General features: G+C 43.1%; 1 protein-coding gene across 6 annotated transcripts in view; it reads left to right on the plus strand.

The window, feature by feature from the left end:
• LOC129865047 (synaptotagmin-1-like) overlaps positions 1 to 19316 on the plus strand; it is a 221717-nt gene extending 202401 nt beyond the window's left edge. For all 6 annotated transcript variants that reach the window (XM_055937473.1, XM_055937475.1, XM_055937474.1 and 3 more), the window contains 3 exons: positions 1536 to 1653; positions 10336 to 10469; positions 15165 to 19316. In XM_055937473.1, coding sequence (XP_055793448.1) covers positions 1536 to 1653; positions 10336 to 10469; positions 15165 to 15371 — 459 coding nt within the window. In that variant the 3' untranslated portion in view covers positions 15372 to 19316. The remainder of the gene's footprint in view (positions 1 to 1535; positions 1654 to 10335; positions 10470 to 15164) is intronic.

The following is a 19316-nucleotide window of genomic DNA, read 5'->3' on the forward strand; positions in this document are numbered from 1 at the left end:
ATCTTTTTTAAGCGACACATGATCAACATATCAGGGGGTTTCATAATTTGTTTGCTTCCACTGTGCGTTCTTCTAGAAACAAAGGTTACTTAAGACGGCGTCTGTTGTCGAGAAGAAAAGTGATGCAGTGACAATTGGATTTACCTGCGAACGGGCTTTGAAATAACACACCAGTATTGACTGAGGGAAAAACGGACCATGCACTTTATTAGCTACAAAATGTTAGACTCTTCCTACTCGGTTGTATAACAGTGTTTACATAGCGAAAACATCCTCCTCAACCTGGCGGGTCAAACATGAAGCGCTCTCGGCAGGAGAGGGTCTAGCAGCTCAAAAGGCAGCGCTAGCCTTTCTCAGATATTTCTGGAATATATTAGACCGTGATGGCTTCAGACAAGCATCATTTATTTCAGTGTTTTTTTCCTGTCAGTCTCTCTGCCCACGTCTCCCCAGGAGGAGTGTGTATTTATGTTGATGAAGCTGGAGCCTCAGTCATTAAAGTGAGAGTCTATTTAGTCCCGTCGGCTCTGGGCTGAGTGTACAGGCCAGGCACAGCTAGATGCACTGACTGAGTAATGAGGACCCAGGCTGAGAGTTAACCTGCCCCATATACAACTCACATCTGGCAACCGTATTATGTTCTCATCACATATATTTAGTTTTAGGGAATCGGTCTTGATTGTAATTTGATAAAAGACCTGGTATATAAAACAAAAATCAATGTTCAGGCCTCCTTGGCCCTTGATTTATGAGGTCTATCCATAGTGGATGTTTCCAATCATGTGTAATTCAAGTTGGACCTGGGACACTTATTGAGCGTCAGTCTGTTCTACTTGTTAATATGCGTAATTCCAGAAATATAAATCACATTTTGAGTCTGTTCGCTCTGTGACTACGATTGTTTATTTCTATGTTGATGTGTATGCCACAATGGAACGATTGATGACGTTCTGTCTCTCAGCAGCTATAACCTCAACCAATAACCTCTACAACAGGGGTTCCCCCACTGCATTCAGCAGCGGGACGTTTTGTCCTTGAGCGGATGGTCGGGGGTCCCGGAACATAATTGCAAATATTTTGTCAAATTGACCACAAGATGCCCAAACAGATATAATATTTGACTAAAACATAAGAATTGCAAATCTTGATTACATTTTGATATGGTAATATATGTATCTCTATTATGCGTGGGAATACTTGGGGACAGATTAACTCAATTAAAATCTCTTGGAGCTGAATTCCTGGTGTTTTGTTACATTATTTTATGTCCCCCCCAAAAACAAAATTGCTCAGAAAACTTGGGGGGGCGAAGAAAATTCACCCAAGGGCCAAATTCAGCCCACGGGCCACCAGTTGGGAAACCCTGCCCTAAAAAGATCCAAGAAAACCCAAATGGGAAAACAGAATCCATGTGAAAGCATTCAAGCTTTTAGACAGAAGACTATACACCCAAAACCATGTGTCACTTCAGCAGACAACTTCATCCTTATTCCTAGCTATGGTCATGACTCCTCTCTCTCTCTCTCCTCTCACAGCAAGAGAAGCTGGGTGATATCTGCTTCTCCCTGCGATACGTGCCCACCGCCGGCAAGCTGACCGTGGTCATCCTGGAGGCCAAGAACCTGAAGAAGATGGACGTGGGAGGCTTGTCAGGTGAGCAGAGCAGAGCTGAGGGCCACAACAGGGATGGCCAGGCAAGAGGATTGACAGCCTAAGATGGTAGTAAGGAATTTTACCTCCAGACCTGCTCTCACTTGTGTCATGTCCACTCAAGATGAGTGGCTGTCATTTTGAAACCCTCAGTCAAAGCCACTCTCTCTCTCTGGTAATGAACGCTCTCAGGGTTACAGTATGTATTAGAAACCATTGTTTTGCCCTCTCCGCTCTCTGTGCTGTTCTAGGGGTTTTGCTGAAGGCTTGGTGAGTCATTGTGGGGCCCAGTGTTTTGTCAGGTTGGACTTTGGGAAATTGGTGTCTGTTGGAGACTTTGAGCTCTGATAGAGCTCTGATTCACTCCCCGCTGGCTTTCCACGCGACAAACTCATCTTTTGTCTAAGAAAATCTTCGGCAGCAATCACTTCAGTGTCTCCTATTTTCCTGCAGCTATTTCTCTCAAACAACAACAGTCCCCTACCAATCATTGCCCACCATTATATTGTCAGGAGATAACAGATAGCATCTGAAGTGATTAATGCATGTCTAAACTTTACCTCCAAAATGTGGACAGCAATAGAAACTGCATTTTGTTCTCCAGAACAATGCCAATGTGATGCCAACAGAACATGTGGTTAGACCCAGGTACTCCAGGGATCAGGGGTGTGGGTGGTGGTTACTGGGCTCCACTGTGCAGACCTGCTGTTGCGTGGGAGAAAATACACATGGACAGTAATGATGGCAGTGGGCACTAATGAACACCCTGCTTTATGTTGGCAGGAGATCCCATAGGGACTACACTGAAGTAAAGCTTTGGTTCACTAATGCACCTGTAGAGGCTCATAGATAGACACATTTCTAATGAATTGACCAACTCTGAAAAGCAAGCCTGACGCCATGTTAACAGAATGTTCCATTTGCGATAATGACCACGCATTCCACGCACACACACACAAACACACACACACAACACATGGCACACACTCCTGAGCATGTGCAGGTGTGTGTGTACTGCAGAGAGTAATCCATCTAGTGTTGAGCAGCTTCCCATCCATCAGTGAGCATGGGGCAGAACTCTCCCTGAGGGCCAGAGAACACCATGATGGATACCAGACACTCTCCCATGATGCTCCCCTCGGAACATCACGCCATCACACCACCAATACTGTTCTACACAGAAAGGTGGACAGGAGAAAGTGGACAGGAGAAAGTTTTCGCTGCTGCACGGCTCAGAGATAAGCAAAGAAATCACATTTTCTAAACCTTTCCTCTGGGAAGGAGGGCTATGTGTGCGCGGGCTTCTTCTAGAAAGCAGAGCCAGCTGTGTACATTTCCTGTATGGTCCTGGTGATATGGGCCATTCAGGAGCTAGGAAATAGGAGCCCACCTGAACCATTCATCACTCCACCCCACAAAGAGCCCCAGCCCCCAAATCCCCCCTTCCACAGCTGGGTCCACCCCTCCCCTCCCTTCTCCCTGGCTCTCTCCTATCCATTCCTTGAACCATTTCTAATCCCCTATCCTCCTCTTCCTCCCTGTCCTTCCTCCTCACCTTAAACCTCTCCAGGCGGTAGTTACCATGCATCTAGTCCATTTTCCCTCCCCGTGACTCACAGCCTAGCAGGCCATCAGTGCCCGACTTGCCTAACAGAACCGCTACCTCACACTAGCCCAGGAACTTCCGTCATCTGTCAGAGTAGTGTGCCTGGTAGCCATTAGCCAGAACCCATGCCTCCCCGCTTGCATTTCCACTCGTAGCATTAGCTCTCATCTGTCGCCATTTGCATCATGGGATTGGCCACATCCTAAGCTGTCAATCAAGCTGATGAGGTAATAGAAGGGAGGCGGTTTGAAGGCCAGGCAGTTACTGTGGGAAACTTATTCCGAAGGAAAGTGGTTAGTAAGGTTGGCTGGGCTTGACATGCAATATGCCAAGTGTAATTGGTGCATGGTTTATCTAGTGTGTTTAAAAGGTCAAAGTGGAGCCAAGTCTGGGGATTTCTGGTTGAATTATTAACGTATGGTAATAGCATGTTTTCATCTCAGTTGCCATTGGATTCAGGCTCCGAACTATGATTTCCATTTTAATAGCACATTAGACTGGCCACACTGTTGTAGGTGGGTCTGTGTTAGTGTGTGTGTTGCGTGTGTCAGAGTGTGTCAGTCAGTGTGTGCATGGATATGTCTCTCATTGTATACTCAAATGAGCATACTGTATCATAAAATCTGTAAGGGGATAACATCATTTCTAGCCAATGGCTTCTAGCCATCCCAAGACCCTATTGAGAATCATATTGGCACATCATTGTCTATCCAATCTATCCAACTGGTAAAGTACTTAACACTCTCACCTGGGTTTTTACTGGAATGAGAATTATAGGAGCTATTGTTCGACTTTCATGTTACCTATTGAAGTCCCAAACAGTAGGCTAGATAACAGGCGTCTTGTTTCACTCGCACAGCTTATTTCGACGCTCATGTTTTTGATGTCAACCGAACAATGAACAAGGTAGTGAAGCTGAACACAATGACGGCAATTTTACCTTTTTTAAATGTTATCAGAAAATGTAATTGAAGAACAGCTTGTGCTTGGCTTGTTTTGTTCCAGTTTTGAAAGAGAGCATTGTCATTTCTTTTGAAAGGAGCCAATAGTCTGGTATCTCTCCCTCGCTCCGCCTCTGGGTTTGACTAACCAAATAAACAAATACCAAACAAGCATACACGCTTTAGGGCAGAAAATATTGTTTTGGACCCCTGTAGCTAACAAAATTGTGTTCCAATTTAGTTTATCTAACAAGATATCGCAGAGTACTATATCTCAATTAGACCATTGTTTGAAGAGTCAACTTCTCCAGAAGTGTCTTTTTGCCAGGAGAATAGACGTCAAAGCCTGGCAGATAGATCAAATAACACGCGTGTATATAATAACAATAATTAGTGACTGTCTCACGTCGTGACACAGCCAGAACTAGAGGAGGAGGACAAGTAATTGATGGTCTTAGATTGGTCCTTTTCTCCACTGCTGTCCTGTTTATCGAGCATAATTACTGCTCAGCAAACGAGACACCGCTATTTTCATTAAAATATGTATAATTATTCATAATTCTTCTGATTGCCCCAAATAATCGTAACAGCCAGAATCGCTGTATCATGCTGTGCAGCAAAACTTGTTTAAAAAGAGCATCTAATCTAATCATTGTTAAAAGTTCTCAGCTGAGCCACTCCTGAATCATAGTGGAAGGTTTATTTTTTGTCAACAACCTCATAACAGAACTATACCCCTGGAGGGACTCTTATAATACAGTATATACCATACAACCCATCGAAGGCAAGATACTTGTGTCTTTCTCATAATCCTTGCTGAAAATGTACCTTATAGACAAAGGGTGAGTTCCTATATTTAAGTACAGTATATATTGTGACAATGGAACAACTCTCACTAGTATGACTCACCACAGGAGAGAGCTCCAGTACCCGTGGAATTAAAATACAGTTGAAGCCGGAAGTTTACATACACTTAGGTTGGAGTCATTAAAACTCATTTTCTAACCACTCCACAAATTTCTTGAAAACAAACTATAGTTTTGGCAAGTCGGTTAGGACATCTACTTTGTGCATGACACAAGTAATTTTTCGCGAATGGGTCTTCCAAATGGACAATGACCCCAAGCATACTTCCAAAGTTGTGGCAAAATGGCTTAAGGACAACAAAGTCAAGGTTTTGGGAGTGGCCATTGCAACGCCCCGACCTCAATCCTATAGAAAATTTGTGGGCAGATCTGAAAAAGTGTGTGCGAGCAAGGAGACCTACAAACCTGACTCTGTCAGGAGAATGGGCCATAATTCACACAACTTATTGTGGGAAGCTTGTGGAAGGCTACCCGAAACATTTGACCCAAGTTAAACCATTTAAAGGCAATGCTACCGAATACTAATTGAGTGTATGTAAACTTCTGACCCACTAGGAATGTGATGAAAGAAATATAAGCTGAAATAAATCATTATCGCCACTATTATTCTGACATTTCAGTCTTAAAATAAAGTGGTGATCCTAACTGACCTAAGACAGGGAATTTTTACTCTGATTTAAATGTCAGGAATTGTGAAAAACTGAGTATGTATTTGGCTACGGTGTATGAAACTTCTGACTTCAACTGTAGTTGTCACTTCTCAAGGCCGCAGGGCTCTTCACTGGCTGTGTGCAGCAATGTGATAACGGCCTATTTCTATGGGTGAAGTATGTTTGCGGGGCACATAGACACATGTCCCCTCACATAAAAGGTGAGTAGAAGCATATAAAGAGAACTCAGCGCCAATGCTGACAACCTACGTACAGTGAAGTGTATAAAGCCACAGGCACTATCAAGAGCCAATCAAATCATTTGTGGTAAATAATACAGTGCTATAGAATAGTATCAGTGTGTTACATACAGAAGCACAGTGGATGTTACTGGAGGATGAGTACATGCGTGTTAAGATAATGAATGTACTGTCTGCACTGTGCCACCTCTCTCCCTCTCTACGTCAATCTCTTTCTCTCTTTCTCTTTCTCTCTCCATCTCTCTCTCTCTCTCTCTCTCTCTCCACCTCTCTCTCTCTCTCTCTCTCACTCTACCTCTCTCTCCACTCTCTCTCTCTTTCACAGGGGATAGTGAGGCTGTTCATAACAGGGTAATGGACCTCCTCAGTGAGGAGGTTATCACATCAACCAGTCCTGTAGTATTAATGAACCTTCACTGCCCTCACCCAGTGCTCCCACACCTCACCACACAGCATGCCATCAAGCCTCTCGGCTGGAGACCATATTATTTGTTTTGTTTCTCATGCATACTGCCCGGCTGTTTAAGGGAGCTCCAGGTTCGCAGCCCCACTCCAGTCATTTACACTGCCATGGTGTGGAAAGCAATGAGGCCAGGTGTTATTATAATGATGAACGAATGGAAAACCAATTTGGTGGTGATTAGGGAAATGCAGAAGTTTGGAAGTGTGTATGTGTGCGTTTGTTCCTGTGTGTGTGTGTGTGTGTGTGTGTGTGTGTGTGTGTGTGTGTGTGTGTGTGTGTGTGTGTGTGTGTGTGTGTGCATGCACATGCGCGGCACGTGTGGGTTTTTCCGTGCTCTGTGTGTGTCTGTGGTGTGTGCGACGTAGCTTAGTTGCATGTGAATGATTCATGTCAACTCCAAGTGTGTAAAACCGAGATGACAGTGGGGCCCTGCCTGCCCTTCCTCCATGGCCCATCCAGAACGACGGGAGGGAAACTAAGATGACAGCTGAGCTATATTTAACCTGCTTGTGTTGACGTTCAACATCTCGTACACAGCCCCCGCAAGCCAACACACAGCACACTCGAGTAAGCAGCCAACGTGCATGTTTACTAGTAGCTTTCTGTTTTTACCGTTTGGTCTTCACACGCTCAGTAGACTAATTATGATTGGCATTGATAGCTATTCTCTTTCACTTAGGCCTATGATTCGAAATATACAGCAATGTCTAGTTATCGACAAGCTTAAAGCCTAGATCTAAGCGATTCTGTTGAAACCGACAGGGGAACACACAGTAACGCTGAAATAGGCTCGTAACAGTAGGGAATGAATATAATGTGTTTGTTTTGGATGTACACACTGTCATGTTAAAAAGTCCTCCGTCATCTGTTTGACACAGAGCCAGCTGGGATAGAAAAGGTCCTGTTATGGCTGCTGCTCTGACAGATCGCATGGGACAGGTGCCTGCATCGTCTTCTCCACAAACACCTGCAGCCGACGTCGCTCATGTCCTCCCCGTTAGCCACTTCTTCACACACCTGCTGCTTCCTGTTCACTGGGAAAGGAGGGGGACTCTTTATAAATGGGCACAACATATTTTCATTATAACCCGGCCCATTGCCAGTGATCCAGATGAATGACTGTCACGCTTGCAGCAAGGATCTGCCTCCGTATACTAAAGTGTAGACAGACACAAGGAATGGTGAACGCGCTCTTTCTCTCTCTCTCTCCCTCTCTCTCTATTTGCGACAGGCGCATCACATCAGCTGCCGCGGCCACTCATCCACAAAATGGGCAGAGATTAGAGCTGTCTGGGACGAGACGCCGAAATGAGCCGGATATGAGTTGTGGTGCGTCGCCCGCCCAAAACCCAATAATCCTGGCGGTGAGATAAGAAGAGTCTGGGTAGAATAGGGCTGAAAGCCACAGGACACCACAGGTGTTTTTCTGACGGTGGAGGGATAGGTTACCTGTGATAACCCTGTCTGGATGTTGTTGCTGTGTATATTCAGCCTCAGTCTGAGGATAGCGGGATTCATTTATCCAGTGCTGGTCATTCAGGCTCAGGCCTGAGTGGATGGTCAAGATGAGACAGAGGTAGCAGTTGGAATGTGTTTATTCGGTTGTGAATGTGAGGTCTTTTTTTTATACAGAGATAAAAGATTTCTGCGCAGGTTCAAGACTGTTGCAACTGATGATCGGGAGCAGGGATGAAGAAATACTTAGCCATTAAACGGAATTGCGTACGTGTGTGAATGCCTGTGTGAGCTACAGCTGTCACAGCCATGGATCAGGATCTGATGTAGCCTCTGTTATCAGTCTGCTGTGACAGTTCCAACCAAGGGGATTGAGTCTAACCTCCACAGATACCTTGGGGACCATACTTAGTTCGTCCACAAACTTCCCTCCATTAACCTCCAATCATTATCTATTTGAAAAGCTTCCTATCAGCGTCAACAGCAAAGGTGTAGAAGTCTGATTGTTTGTAATCGGCTCTCTCATGACACATCTTTAGTTTCCTACAGGGACATTAGTAGAACCTATAAAGAAGGGAACTCAGCTGAAGAGAATTCACTGCACACAACAAAAAAGAAAGAGAAAAAAACTATAAAGGGGTTGTTGATGGAAGAGTCTGATAGAAAGTGGTGATACGGCCGTGTGATGCTCACAGTCCGACACTGGAGAAGATTCCCATTTAGATACTGCTGGGCCTATTCACTAACACACACCTCTCATCCACTGTCTCTTTTATCTTCGCACAGCCCTCACCGCACCGCAGGAGAGTAATAAACGTCACAATGGACACCCGCTCTCGAGGTTGCATTCCCTTTCTCTCTCTCTTTCTCTGTCTCTCTTTCTCTCTTTTTGTTCGAGCTGTTCTCTCCATACTGTCCACTCACTCTCTCTTCGTTCACGCAGTTCTCTCTGTCTTTCTCGCTGTCACTCTTTGTCAACGTCCTTTCTTTTTCTCTCTTTCCCTCTGTCCATTGCCTTTCTTTCTCTCTGCCCTGCTTCTCTTTTTCTCTGTCTCTCAATGTACACTGCGCACACAGCTATGGGATGAACCTGCCAGTGACCAATCAGCTCTTACAGATGTAGGGTCTTCATTTGAGATAGTTTTCTACAGCAGGAAAATATGCCTGCAGCAACAGGAAATGTCAATTATTATGTGAATTATAATTCATCTACATTCTTGTAGGGGTTGATACATTTTTCATTAAGGCAAATCAAGTCTGAAAATTCACAGGTAGCCTAGCCTAGTGGTAAGAGCGTTGGGCGTAAGGTTGCTGGATTGAATCCCAGATAAAAATCTGTTGTTCTTCCCCTGAGCAAGGCAGTTAACCCACTGTTCCCCGGGCACTGAAGACATGGATGTCAATTATGGCAGCCCCCCGCACCTCTCTGATTCAGAGGGGCTGGGTTAAATGCGGAAGACACATTTCAGTTGAATACATTCAGTTGGACAACTGACAAGGTATCCTCCTTTCCCTCTAAGTTGGATAACAGATGTTTACCATTGCTTTCAAAATGTTTGCCATTGCTAGGAATTCCACAGATGTTCCTTATGAGGATTGATACTGATGCCTTGCTTCATTGGCGCATTACCATGCTGGTGCTCAATTGTAACTGCCACCCCTTCCCTTAATGTGATTGGTCGTTTAGCCCAATTACCATGCCATATCCTATCCTATCCTATTTATTTGTGTTTGTTGATCCTAGAACCAACAACGCTGTCTCATCTTCAAAGATAAATGGCGTGACCTGTTTTCATTAAGATAAGTCTGTCTGCTATCTAGCTCGAATTGGTTTCAATGGCAGTCCATTACCAAGGCTCATTAGCTCTCCAAAACTCAAGTGTCTTGTCTCAAACAGGGTGCCACTCCACACCGTCCTCTCCCCCCTCCACTTCCCGCTTGTCATTAGCATTCCGAAAGGAGTAAAAAAAAAAGCAGGATTGCTAGCCATGCTAGTCCAACGTCTTGATTGCCAATGATGAAGCAGGACGGCTGATGGGTGAGTCTGTGTCTTTTACTGGTCCTTTTGACCTGATTACCAGAGAGAGGGGAGCCACAGGGCCGGCCACAGCAGGCCTACTCTGTAGAGGCTTCAGTCGTCATTACTGGAGAACGGAAATGAGGCCCTCCAGTGAAAGTGGCGAAAACATGAGCCACATGAAAAAGCAGCGAAATTCTATTTATAGAAATTGTGCACAACTCTGTTTCTCTTGCATATGATTTGAAATGGGTTTGTAAGTACGGTGAATATTATCAGACTGTGTGATTCATCTCCCTGTTGATATATCCAAATAAAGGGACAGACAAGGTGTGACTAAAACATATGAGTGTATATACACTAGAAAGGGAGGGTGTATATGCCTTGTGGCAGTAGGTTCTAACCTGGCCCTCTCTTCTTTCCTCAGATCCCTACGTGAAGATCCACCTGATGCAGAACGGGAAGAGGCTGAAGAAGAAGAAGACGACAATCAAGAAGAACACCCTCAACCCTTACTACAACGAGTCCTTCAGCTTTGAAGTGCCATTCGAACAAATCCAGGTAATGGTGTTGTACATCCCCATGCACATCTTGGGAGTTCCCCATGTTGTTGAAGCATTAAGACTAGATCTAAATGAGCTCAGTCATAAACCACCAAGTCAAGTTTTTTTAAAGGATACTTCAAATAAGACTTAGAGCCAACACCGAGACAAATGACAAGGAGATTGTGTTCAAAGCTTGTGGCTACTAAGAGTGATTTGGTGGCTTAAAATTAGCATGTGAATGTGTGCTCTTTGGCCTGTACCGGATAATCAGGCTCAGGCTTTATTCATCATGGGCCCGATTCAGACTTAGTAAATGTACGCCTTTCCTATGCACTTCTCAGTAGTTGGTATTCAGGCTTACCTAATGCAGGCGCGTAATGCATTAGTGTACCTTAAATTTCTATTTTGTCGACAGACTAAAATACATCGAAGGAACGGGTTCAGAATATAGGGATCAATGAAAGAAAGCCATCTATCTACTGTATATACATGCATATTCGTCTCAGTTTCAGCACTAACTGGTAGATTAAAAAAATACTCTGATTTTGTAGATTATTTAAGCAAAATTTATGGTTAGGAAAGTATGTATGAATCATTTTTTACAGGTTTGGAGCGCGTTTACACACAAAATATAGTGATTTGATTCAACATGAAAGTTGAGATACTCAAGTTCATTCCTTTAAATATTTGAAGGTGAAAATAGGTGTACTATAGGGGTTGAACAGTAGTCCTAGAAATCTACCCTGATCCTCATTAATCATGGAACTGTATGACAACGGTCCAGTCATCGTGAACCATGCACCAGGCTTAATAACCCTGTCCCGTTAGCCTAGGCTATGCTAGTCAGCTTTTTTGATGAGGATGCTCCCGGATCCGGGATGGGTAGCCCTGAAAGGCCTTTAGATTGCTACGTGTGGTCTGAGTTCCATAATGACTCAAGTAGGCTACATGTCCCAAATTATTTCACAATGTTAGCCTAATATGATCCACTAATGCTAGCAACCCTCAGGAACAACTACACGGACATGACAGAGGAAAGAAAAGTAAACGGAATGGAATGGAATCATTCAAAATGTAGGCAACAAGTTTATGGAAACTAACACCTAAGTGACAGTTATAAATGTATGTGGCTATTACTGACGGTGGCTTCCGATAGTGGACGGTGGCTTCCGATAATACATATTGTGAAATAAAACTGCAAAAAGCCTGGTTATATAATTAAAACATTCTAAAGCGCAATTTGGCAGATTCGGCCCTACAGCAAGCCTATAGCTTGGATCTCCAAATTGAATCTATGCAAATTATGAGGGCATACAAATAAAATCAGATTAACAGCACAGCTATTTACAGCTTACTTCACTGTGGGAAAGGGGATACAATACATATCATGTCGATATGTGTCACGCCCTGACCTGAGAGAGCCTTTTTATTTCTCTTTTTGGTTAGGTCAGGGTGTGATTTGGGTGGGCATTCTAGGTTGTCTATTTCTTTGTTGGCCGGGTATGGTTCCCAATCAGAGGCAGCTGTCTATCGTTGTCTCTGATTGGGGATCATACTTAGGCAGCCCTTTTTCCCACCTTCAGTTGTGGGATCTTGTCTTTGTATAGTTGCTGTTTACCGCTACAGAGCTTTACGTTAGTTTTGTGTTTTGTTGTTTTTTGGTGTCATTTTAAAATAAAGTAAAATGTACGCCTACCAGGCTGCACCTTGGTCTAACAATATGATTTTTAGTTTGATTCCATATGACTGGTTTAACATTTGTCTCCATGGATCATAATGAAAAATCATCTCAAATCAAATCAAATTTTATTTGTCACATACACATCGTTAGCAGATGTTAATGCGAGTGTAGTGAAATGCTTGTGCTTCTAGTTCCTACCATGCAGTAATATCTAACAAGTAATCTATCCTAACAATTTCACAACTACTACCTTACACACACAAGTGTAAAGGAATGAATAAGAATATGTATATAAAAATATATGAATGAGCGATGGCCGAACGGCATAGGCAAGATGCAGTAGATGGTATAGAGTACAGTATATATAGATGAGTAATGTAGGGTATGCAGCAGCCACTCTATGTTAGTGATGGCTGTTGAACAGTCTGATGGCCTTGAGATAGATGTTTTTCAGTCTCTCGGTCCTAGCTTTGATGCACCTGTACTGACCTCGCCTTCTGTATGATAGCGGGGTGAACAGGCAGTGGCTCGGGTGGTTGTTGTCCTTGATGATCTTTTTTGGCCTTCCTGTGACATCGGGTGGTGTAGGTGTCCTGGAGGGCAGGTAGTTTTCCCCCGGTGATGCGTTGTGCAGACCGCACCACCCTCTGGAGAGCCTTACGGTTGTGGGCGGAGCAGTTGCCGTACCAGGCGGTGATACAGCCCGACAGAATGCTCTCGATTGTGCATCTGTAAAAGTTTGTGAGTGTTTTTGGTGACAAGCCGAATTTCTTCAGACTCCTGAGGTTGAAGAGGTGCTGCTGCGCCTTCTTCACCACGCTGTCTGTGTGGGTGGACCATTTCAGTTTGTCCGTGATGTGTACGCCGAGGAACTTAAACTTTCCACCTTCTGTCCCATCAATGTGGATAGGGGGCTGCTCCCTCTGCTGTTTCCTGAAGTCCACAATCATCTCCTTTGTTTTGTTGACATTGAGTGTGAGGTTATTATCCTGACACCACACTCCGAGGGCCCTCACCTCCTCCCTGTAGGCCGTCTCGTCGTTGTTGGTAATCAAGCCTACCACTGTAGTGTCGTCTGCAAACTTGATGATTGAGTTGGAGGCGTGCATGGCCACGCAGTCATGGGTGAACAGGGAGTACAGGAGAGGGCTGAGAACGCACCCTTGTGGGGCCCCAGTGTTGAGGATCAGCGGGGTGGAGATGTTGTTACCTACCCTGACCACTTCTAAAACAATTGCTATGTGTATTTACAATTCTCTTCTCCAAATGGATTACTCATTTACCTAGCTCTAATCAATTTATAAATAACTGTGCATGGAGAATGCTGTTATTTCTATCAGAAAAAAGAAAGTACATGCTTTTCCCACTTGGAACCGGCAGGTTTGCTCCACCTTATTCATGGTTTCTTCACACGCAAAGGTGGTAGAATGATGAGGGAGGTAAGTCAAGTTCAGAATGCAATGTATTTGTAGACACACCTCCGTCACACCTTCATTTTGTTGGTCTCCACCCCAAACGAATAGCGTGTGAAAAAAATGCTGTTCTCATGCTTAAGTTCAAGGTCAGAATACTCATAGAGAGAAAAGTGCATGAAAAGGGAATTATGTTTCCATTTACACATGCTTAACTCGGGTCGGAATTCCCCCCCATTTGCATTCTCATTAAATGCCTTAATTTCACAAGTTTACAAGACAATTGCACAGGGGAGTGGTGAGAAGTAATGCAATTCTCAGCACATCACTGATTACATGCCTTCGGCGTATGATTACATTTGAACATTCAAATAACTCTTGTTGACGGTGCAATTCAGTACCGTTTTTTATCCAGTGCAATGAAATATATATAGAGTACGGATTAGTATGGCGCTCGCACTGTTTGAGGACAAATTACTTCATGAGAAAGCACTTTAAAGCTACTAGGCCCAGAGAATTAAAGAAGATAAAGTGCATGCAAATTGGGCCAAGGGGGAATTATCTGTGAGCGGGCGTCTAAACGCCAGGCATAAAAAAGTAATTGCCTCAAATTGATTTAGCACTTCACAGCTCACAAACCACGAGTTTGGTTCCATGTGCCTCCGTTTCAATTCGCAGCCTAACCCCGCCTAGCCTGTGAGGATGCCAATCAGAACATCCCATACCAATTGGAGAGACAGAGGGGTGACAGTGGAGGAAGCCTATACTGCTAAGTACGCTCCATCCTCCACAGAGGGTCCTTCTCTTTAAAGGGATAGAACAACCCAAATACAAGTGTTTCTGTCGTTGTTATACCTCAAAAGTGATTTAAGGGGGTCAACTATCTCTTTAAAAGCCCCTTGACTCCAACTGACAGGCTGAGGGACTTGGTGCAGCGTTTCATTACGTGCATTGGGAGAACAGTGACTCGGCACCTACACAGGTAGAGCAGCTCCTCTCTCATGTGGATCTTAGTGTGCCGATTCATATTCCCTTCCAGCAGATGACACACGGATCACCACTCATTGCTGAAACACTTTGAATAAACACATGCTGAGGCTGAAAGGTTGACCTCTGAGTAAGCTTACAATCTGTTGTGCGTTTGGCTCTGGAAAGATTCAGGACCAGTCTTCAAATGGTGTATACTGTTAATAAACACTTAGGACTGGCTCTTTGAGGGAGAATTTCACTCTTCACTCAAATAGGCCACTCTGTTAGTCAGGAGCATTTGACAGAGTGGAGGTTACTCCCACTTGTCTTCTAATTGTACTGCTTTTGGTATTTGAGAAATTAGCCAAGGTTGTTCTTTAGGTCGCCGAGCAGAGCCTTCATCGTTGTGCTCAATAGAGGAAGTAGGGTGTCTGGGGACTTGAGACAATATTATTACTCTCTGTTACTTTGGGTGAATACTGAGTGCTCAAGAAACTTCTCAGCACTACACAAATCATAAAACTTCCATGACTATAGTCTGTGAGCTTTAAATGTTACCAGTACATTACTTTAGTTACCTGTACAGTGTGTGTATCCCACAAACTCATAATTTCCTCCAATGTCTTCCTCCCTACTTTTCCCCTTACAGAAAGTTCAAGTTGTTGTAACTGTTCTGGACTATGACAAGATCGGCAAGAACGATGCCATCGGCAAGGTCTTTGTGGGCCTCAACAGCTCGGGGACGGAGCTGCGCCACTGGTCGGATATGCTCGCCAACCCCAGGAGACCCATCGCCCAGTGGCACGTGCTGAAGGTGGAGGAGGAGGTGGACGCTCAGCTCTCCACAAAAAAATAGGCAGGGCCCTTTCAGCACCTTCCCCATAGTGCTCTTTAGCCAGTATGTGTAAATACCTCAGTGATATATGGGTCCATCCACCGTCAAACCAATCCAGCCAACAGCCATCCTTCCCACCAACTCCATACTACTTGTCTTATCGCCTTCTTTTGTAATTGTCAATGGTTCTTTCAAACCCCTAGGCCCTGTTGTTCAGATTTGTGTTTCTATTTGTCAGGTTGGGTCCCCGCCCCTGACTATGTTGTCCATCTCTACGCCCTGATTCCCCCTAACCAAATTCCCCCTTCTTTTAAGCAATATGATCTGTATAGATAGCGCATGACTGAAAGACATTTATTGTACTACAGTTGTATATATCAGTCTGCAGACAAAAATGATTTCTAGTTTATGTTGGTATGTTGTTACCCGTTTCCTAATCTATGTATATCTGGATGTTTTTAATAAGATGTTCTATTTTAAATTATGTAAATGCAGATATAGGAGAGACGATATTATATATTACAGGATAAAACATTTTGACCTTATTGCATTCCAGAGGAAGAAGAAAGCAATTCCAACCTGTAAGATGCTAGTGGAAGTATAGTCACACTGTAAAGGACGGTGTCTGGCTTTATGTTTACTAATGAACCGTTGCAGAGACAAGTTGAAATACACAGAAAACTAGGCCGTTAACTACTATGGTTTCATGGGAAAATATATGCTGCTGGATAGTATACAAGCACATGGTTTCTTCTACGCCTTTTTATACACATGCCTGAAACACAATGTTCTGGAGGATCTCTCAAATCGATGCAAACCGGTTAGCCTTTTTCCTTTTCCTTAAGCAGGGCATCACCTTGTGACACAGTCAGTTACTTTTAAGTGAAATAGGTCCTCATTTGAAAGAACATCTTTTCATAAAATTATCTATTTATTTACTTTTTACAGACCGGTCCTCTTAAACCCAAACGACTATTCCGCCAACCCCCCCTTCGGAAACTGACCCCATATGAAATAGAATCAAGCAGTAGCCATTGTGTCCTTAAGCTTGTTGAACAATATTTACTTTCAATAGCCTTGTTGTTGGAAACTGATTATGTTCAGGACATTGGAGTCTCAAGGTCTCCATAGATGGAATAATGAGTTTTGACTCTAAGCTTTTAGATGACTATTCTTTAGATAAATTCAGCTGATTTTTTTGTAAACTGCATGATTTTTTAACCAATATTTGCTAAAGGCTGGGATGGGGGGGAGATCTACCAACACCTTGGGGCTGTCTCTTATGATAACATCCCCTCGCCTTCAATCTATTTCATCTAGATTAAAGCTGAAGTGAGTGATTTGATGGGTCAGTATATCATTTATATATTGACTGGAAGTAAAGTGAGTTTCTAAACACTGCCATTTTCAGGGAGGTGACACATGTATACTAACCTTCTCTCCATGCACACTCCCACTAGGTAGTGGTCGTAGCTTTGGTTTATCGGGAACAATGTATTTGGTTGCACATGGTGCCCTAAATAGCAGTCTTTGCTTTGCGTTGCCTTCTCACAGTGGCAATAGAGCTCGCCATGTTATACTGCCAATCTTACTTTCTATACGGCTACTGTTTTGCACTGTATGTCTTTTAACCGGCAATAGCTTGTTGACTTCTTTACACTATGTTGACGGGCCTTATTTAAGGACGCTCAATGCGCAGGGGAGCTTCTGTCCAGGAGCCCGACTGGTTCTTGGTATTTACTTAAAGGAACAGTACATGAAAGCAACAACCATATACTGTATCACTTCGTTGAGTAAACCGTAGTTAGCCAGTTTTCTATTGTTGGCTCTCAGTACAACACCAAGAGAACAATGGGACATAAACAATAACTGTAAAAGTTAATGGTCTGCATAGGTGATAATATTTGTTTATATGTCCTTTACTACGGGTCCAATAAGAGGAATAAGTAAGATGTTTGAATCCATGAAATCCATGAAGTCTCTTATCTTGGAGGAACCTCCATGCATATACTGGATGCTAGCTTCAGGAGTAGTTTCTAAATGTTTTCAATGTTATTGTGTAGTTGATAGCACTATTATGAAAAAGCTATTTGTCATTCCATAGGTGTCTTTGCAGACAGCTTTGTGTATCACTGTGACTGCCGTGCGTGCTTAGAGGTGTAGACTTTATCAATAGCGACAAGTTTGTTCTGTAGTGACGTTGTACTGCCATTTCCCTTCCACATGCTGAGAGAGTGCGTGGCATCGTCAGTTCTAATAACTGTGCAGTGGCTGGTTGGTTGATTGACAGGGCTACACACAGGAGTTATAGAACATTTTATGGGATAGCGAGAGTGGTGGGATTCACACAGCATTTCGTTGAGCACTGTGCAATACTTGTATGTCCATCCCATAGTGTTGTGTGGGTTGTGTGCCCGAGAAAAAAATCATATTTAAAGTTGACTCCTATCAAGTGAGACGTATTCCTCTCCAGTGAGATGGTTAGGACACAGCACATATAGATTCTGTGGTGGTTGGAGCCTGACATCTAAAATCATTCTGTTAAGGGTTCCCTCCTATACAGTTAGTTTTTTCTTCCACACAGATTCAGCATCAGAAATTTCAGAACATAGTGGGATTGGGAAATACCAAAATATGACACACATACACACACACACACACACACACACACACACACACACACACACACACACACACACACGTAAACATTTAAATGACCCCTCACCCTCAAAGTACATATGTACATATTTTCATCATTTTCCAAAAAGTAATTTATTTATCATATTGAAATGGTCATGATTATTACCGAAACGTATCACATCTTGTCATGATAACTTCATCCATCATTGTATCAACCTGATCTACTATACCTAATTATGATTATTTTTTATTAATAAGTTATGTTTACAACCCTGTTGAAAATACTTTTATATTTGAAATGAAAACTATGAATGTACAGTATGGACTGTGTGTTTGTGGTGATTAACTGTGAGATTAGTAGTTGGTACTTTTCTTTCATTGTTGCAAAAATATGTTGATTTGTGTGTGTTTTAATGTATTTATTTAAATGCCCTTTTGGGTAGACCTTCCCCGGATAAACAATACATTCCAGAAACGTTGAACATGCAGTATGTGCCCTAATGAATTACATTCCCTCTTGAACTATATCTTTTTTCATTTAACATATTTGTCATGCATCCCTTAAATCATGAATGACAAAAAACGTTTGTTTAAATAAAACAAGGATAAAACGTAGGCTCAGTATTTGAATGGAATGTGCAGATCCATAGGGGTACGACTAAATCACTAAAGAAAGGCTGTAATCACTATTTAAAGGGGAAGGAAATCAAAATGCTTCAACAAAAGAAAAGGAAAGCGTCAAACTCTTGAGGGGCGGACACTACAGTAAGAGGCAGCAATACAGGATCAGATTGTGAGGTGTGTAACTTACTGGACCACAAGAAAAGCCACTAGCTGCAATGTAATGCTACTTTTACTGGTCCCCCCTACTAAATCATGGAAGCAAAACCCCTCACATCCTATTCAAGAAAAGTCCATACATCTCACTGTGTGACCAGAAACATACAAGATTCTCTAAAATGACGACAACAAAAAGCCACTCTAACCTTTCAAGACAAAGCTATGTAAAGTATTAGAGTCTGATGCGGTAGAAAGATCCTAGTTGCCTTTGTGTATATCAACTGCCTGCTTGAGTATTTCTGTGTTGACATTTTCTCTGTAATCTTGTACAACTGTTTGGGCTGTTTTTCCTGCCATATCGCTCGCGGTGACAGCGAGCTGACAGTTACTGTATATTGCTGTGTATACCTTCATTTTTGATGAGGTGTTTTACAGTTTTGTTTCACTTTGTGTAGTGATTCACTCTGTGGAGTTTTTTGACTGTTGTTATATAACTTCATATACACAAATGATCAATAAAATGTTTTATTTCCTGTTGATACAGAA

Source organism: Salvelinus fontinalis, chromosome 11 (assembly GCF_029448725.1).
Source record: "Salvelinus fontinalis isolate EN_2023a chromosome 11, ASM2944872v1, whole genome shotgun sequence".
Classification (NCBI taxonomy): domain Eukaryota; kingdom Metazoa; phylum Chordata; class Actinopteri; order Salmoniformes; family Salmonidae; genus Salvelinus; species Salvelinus fontinalis.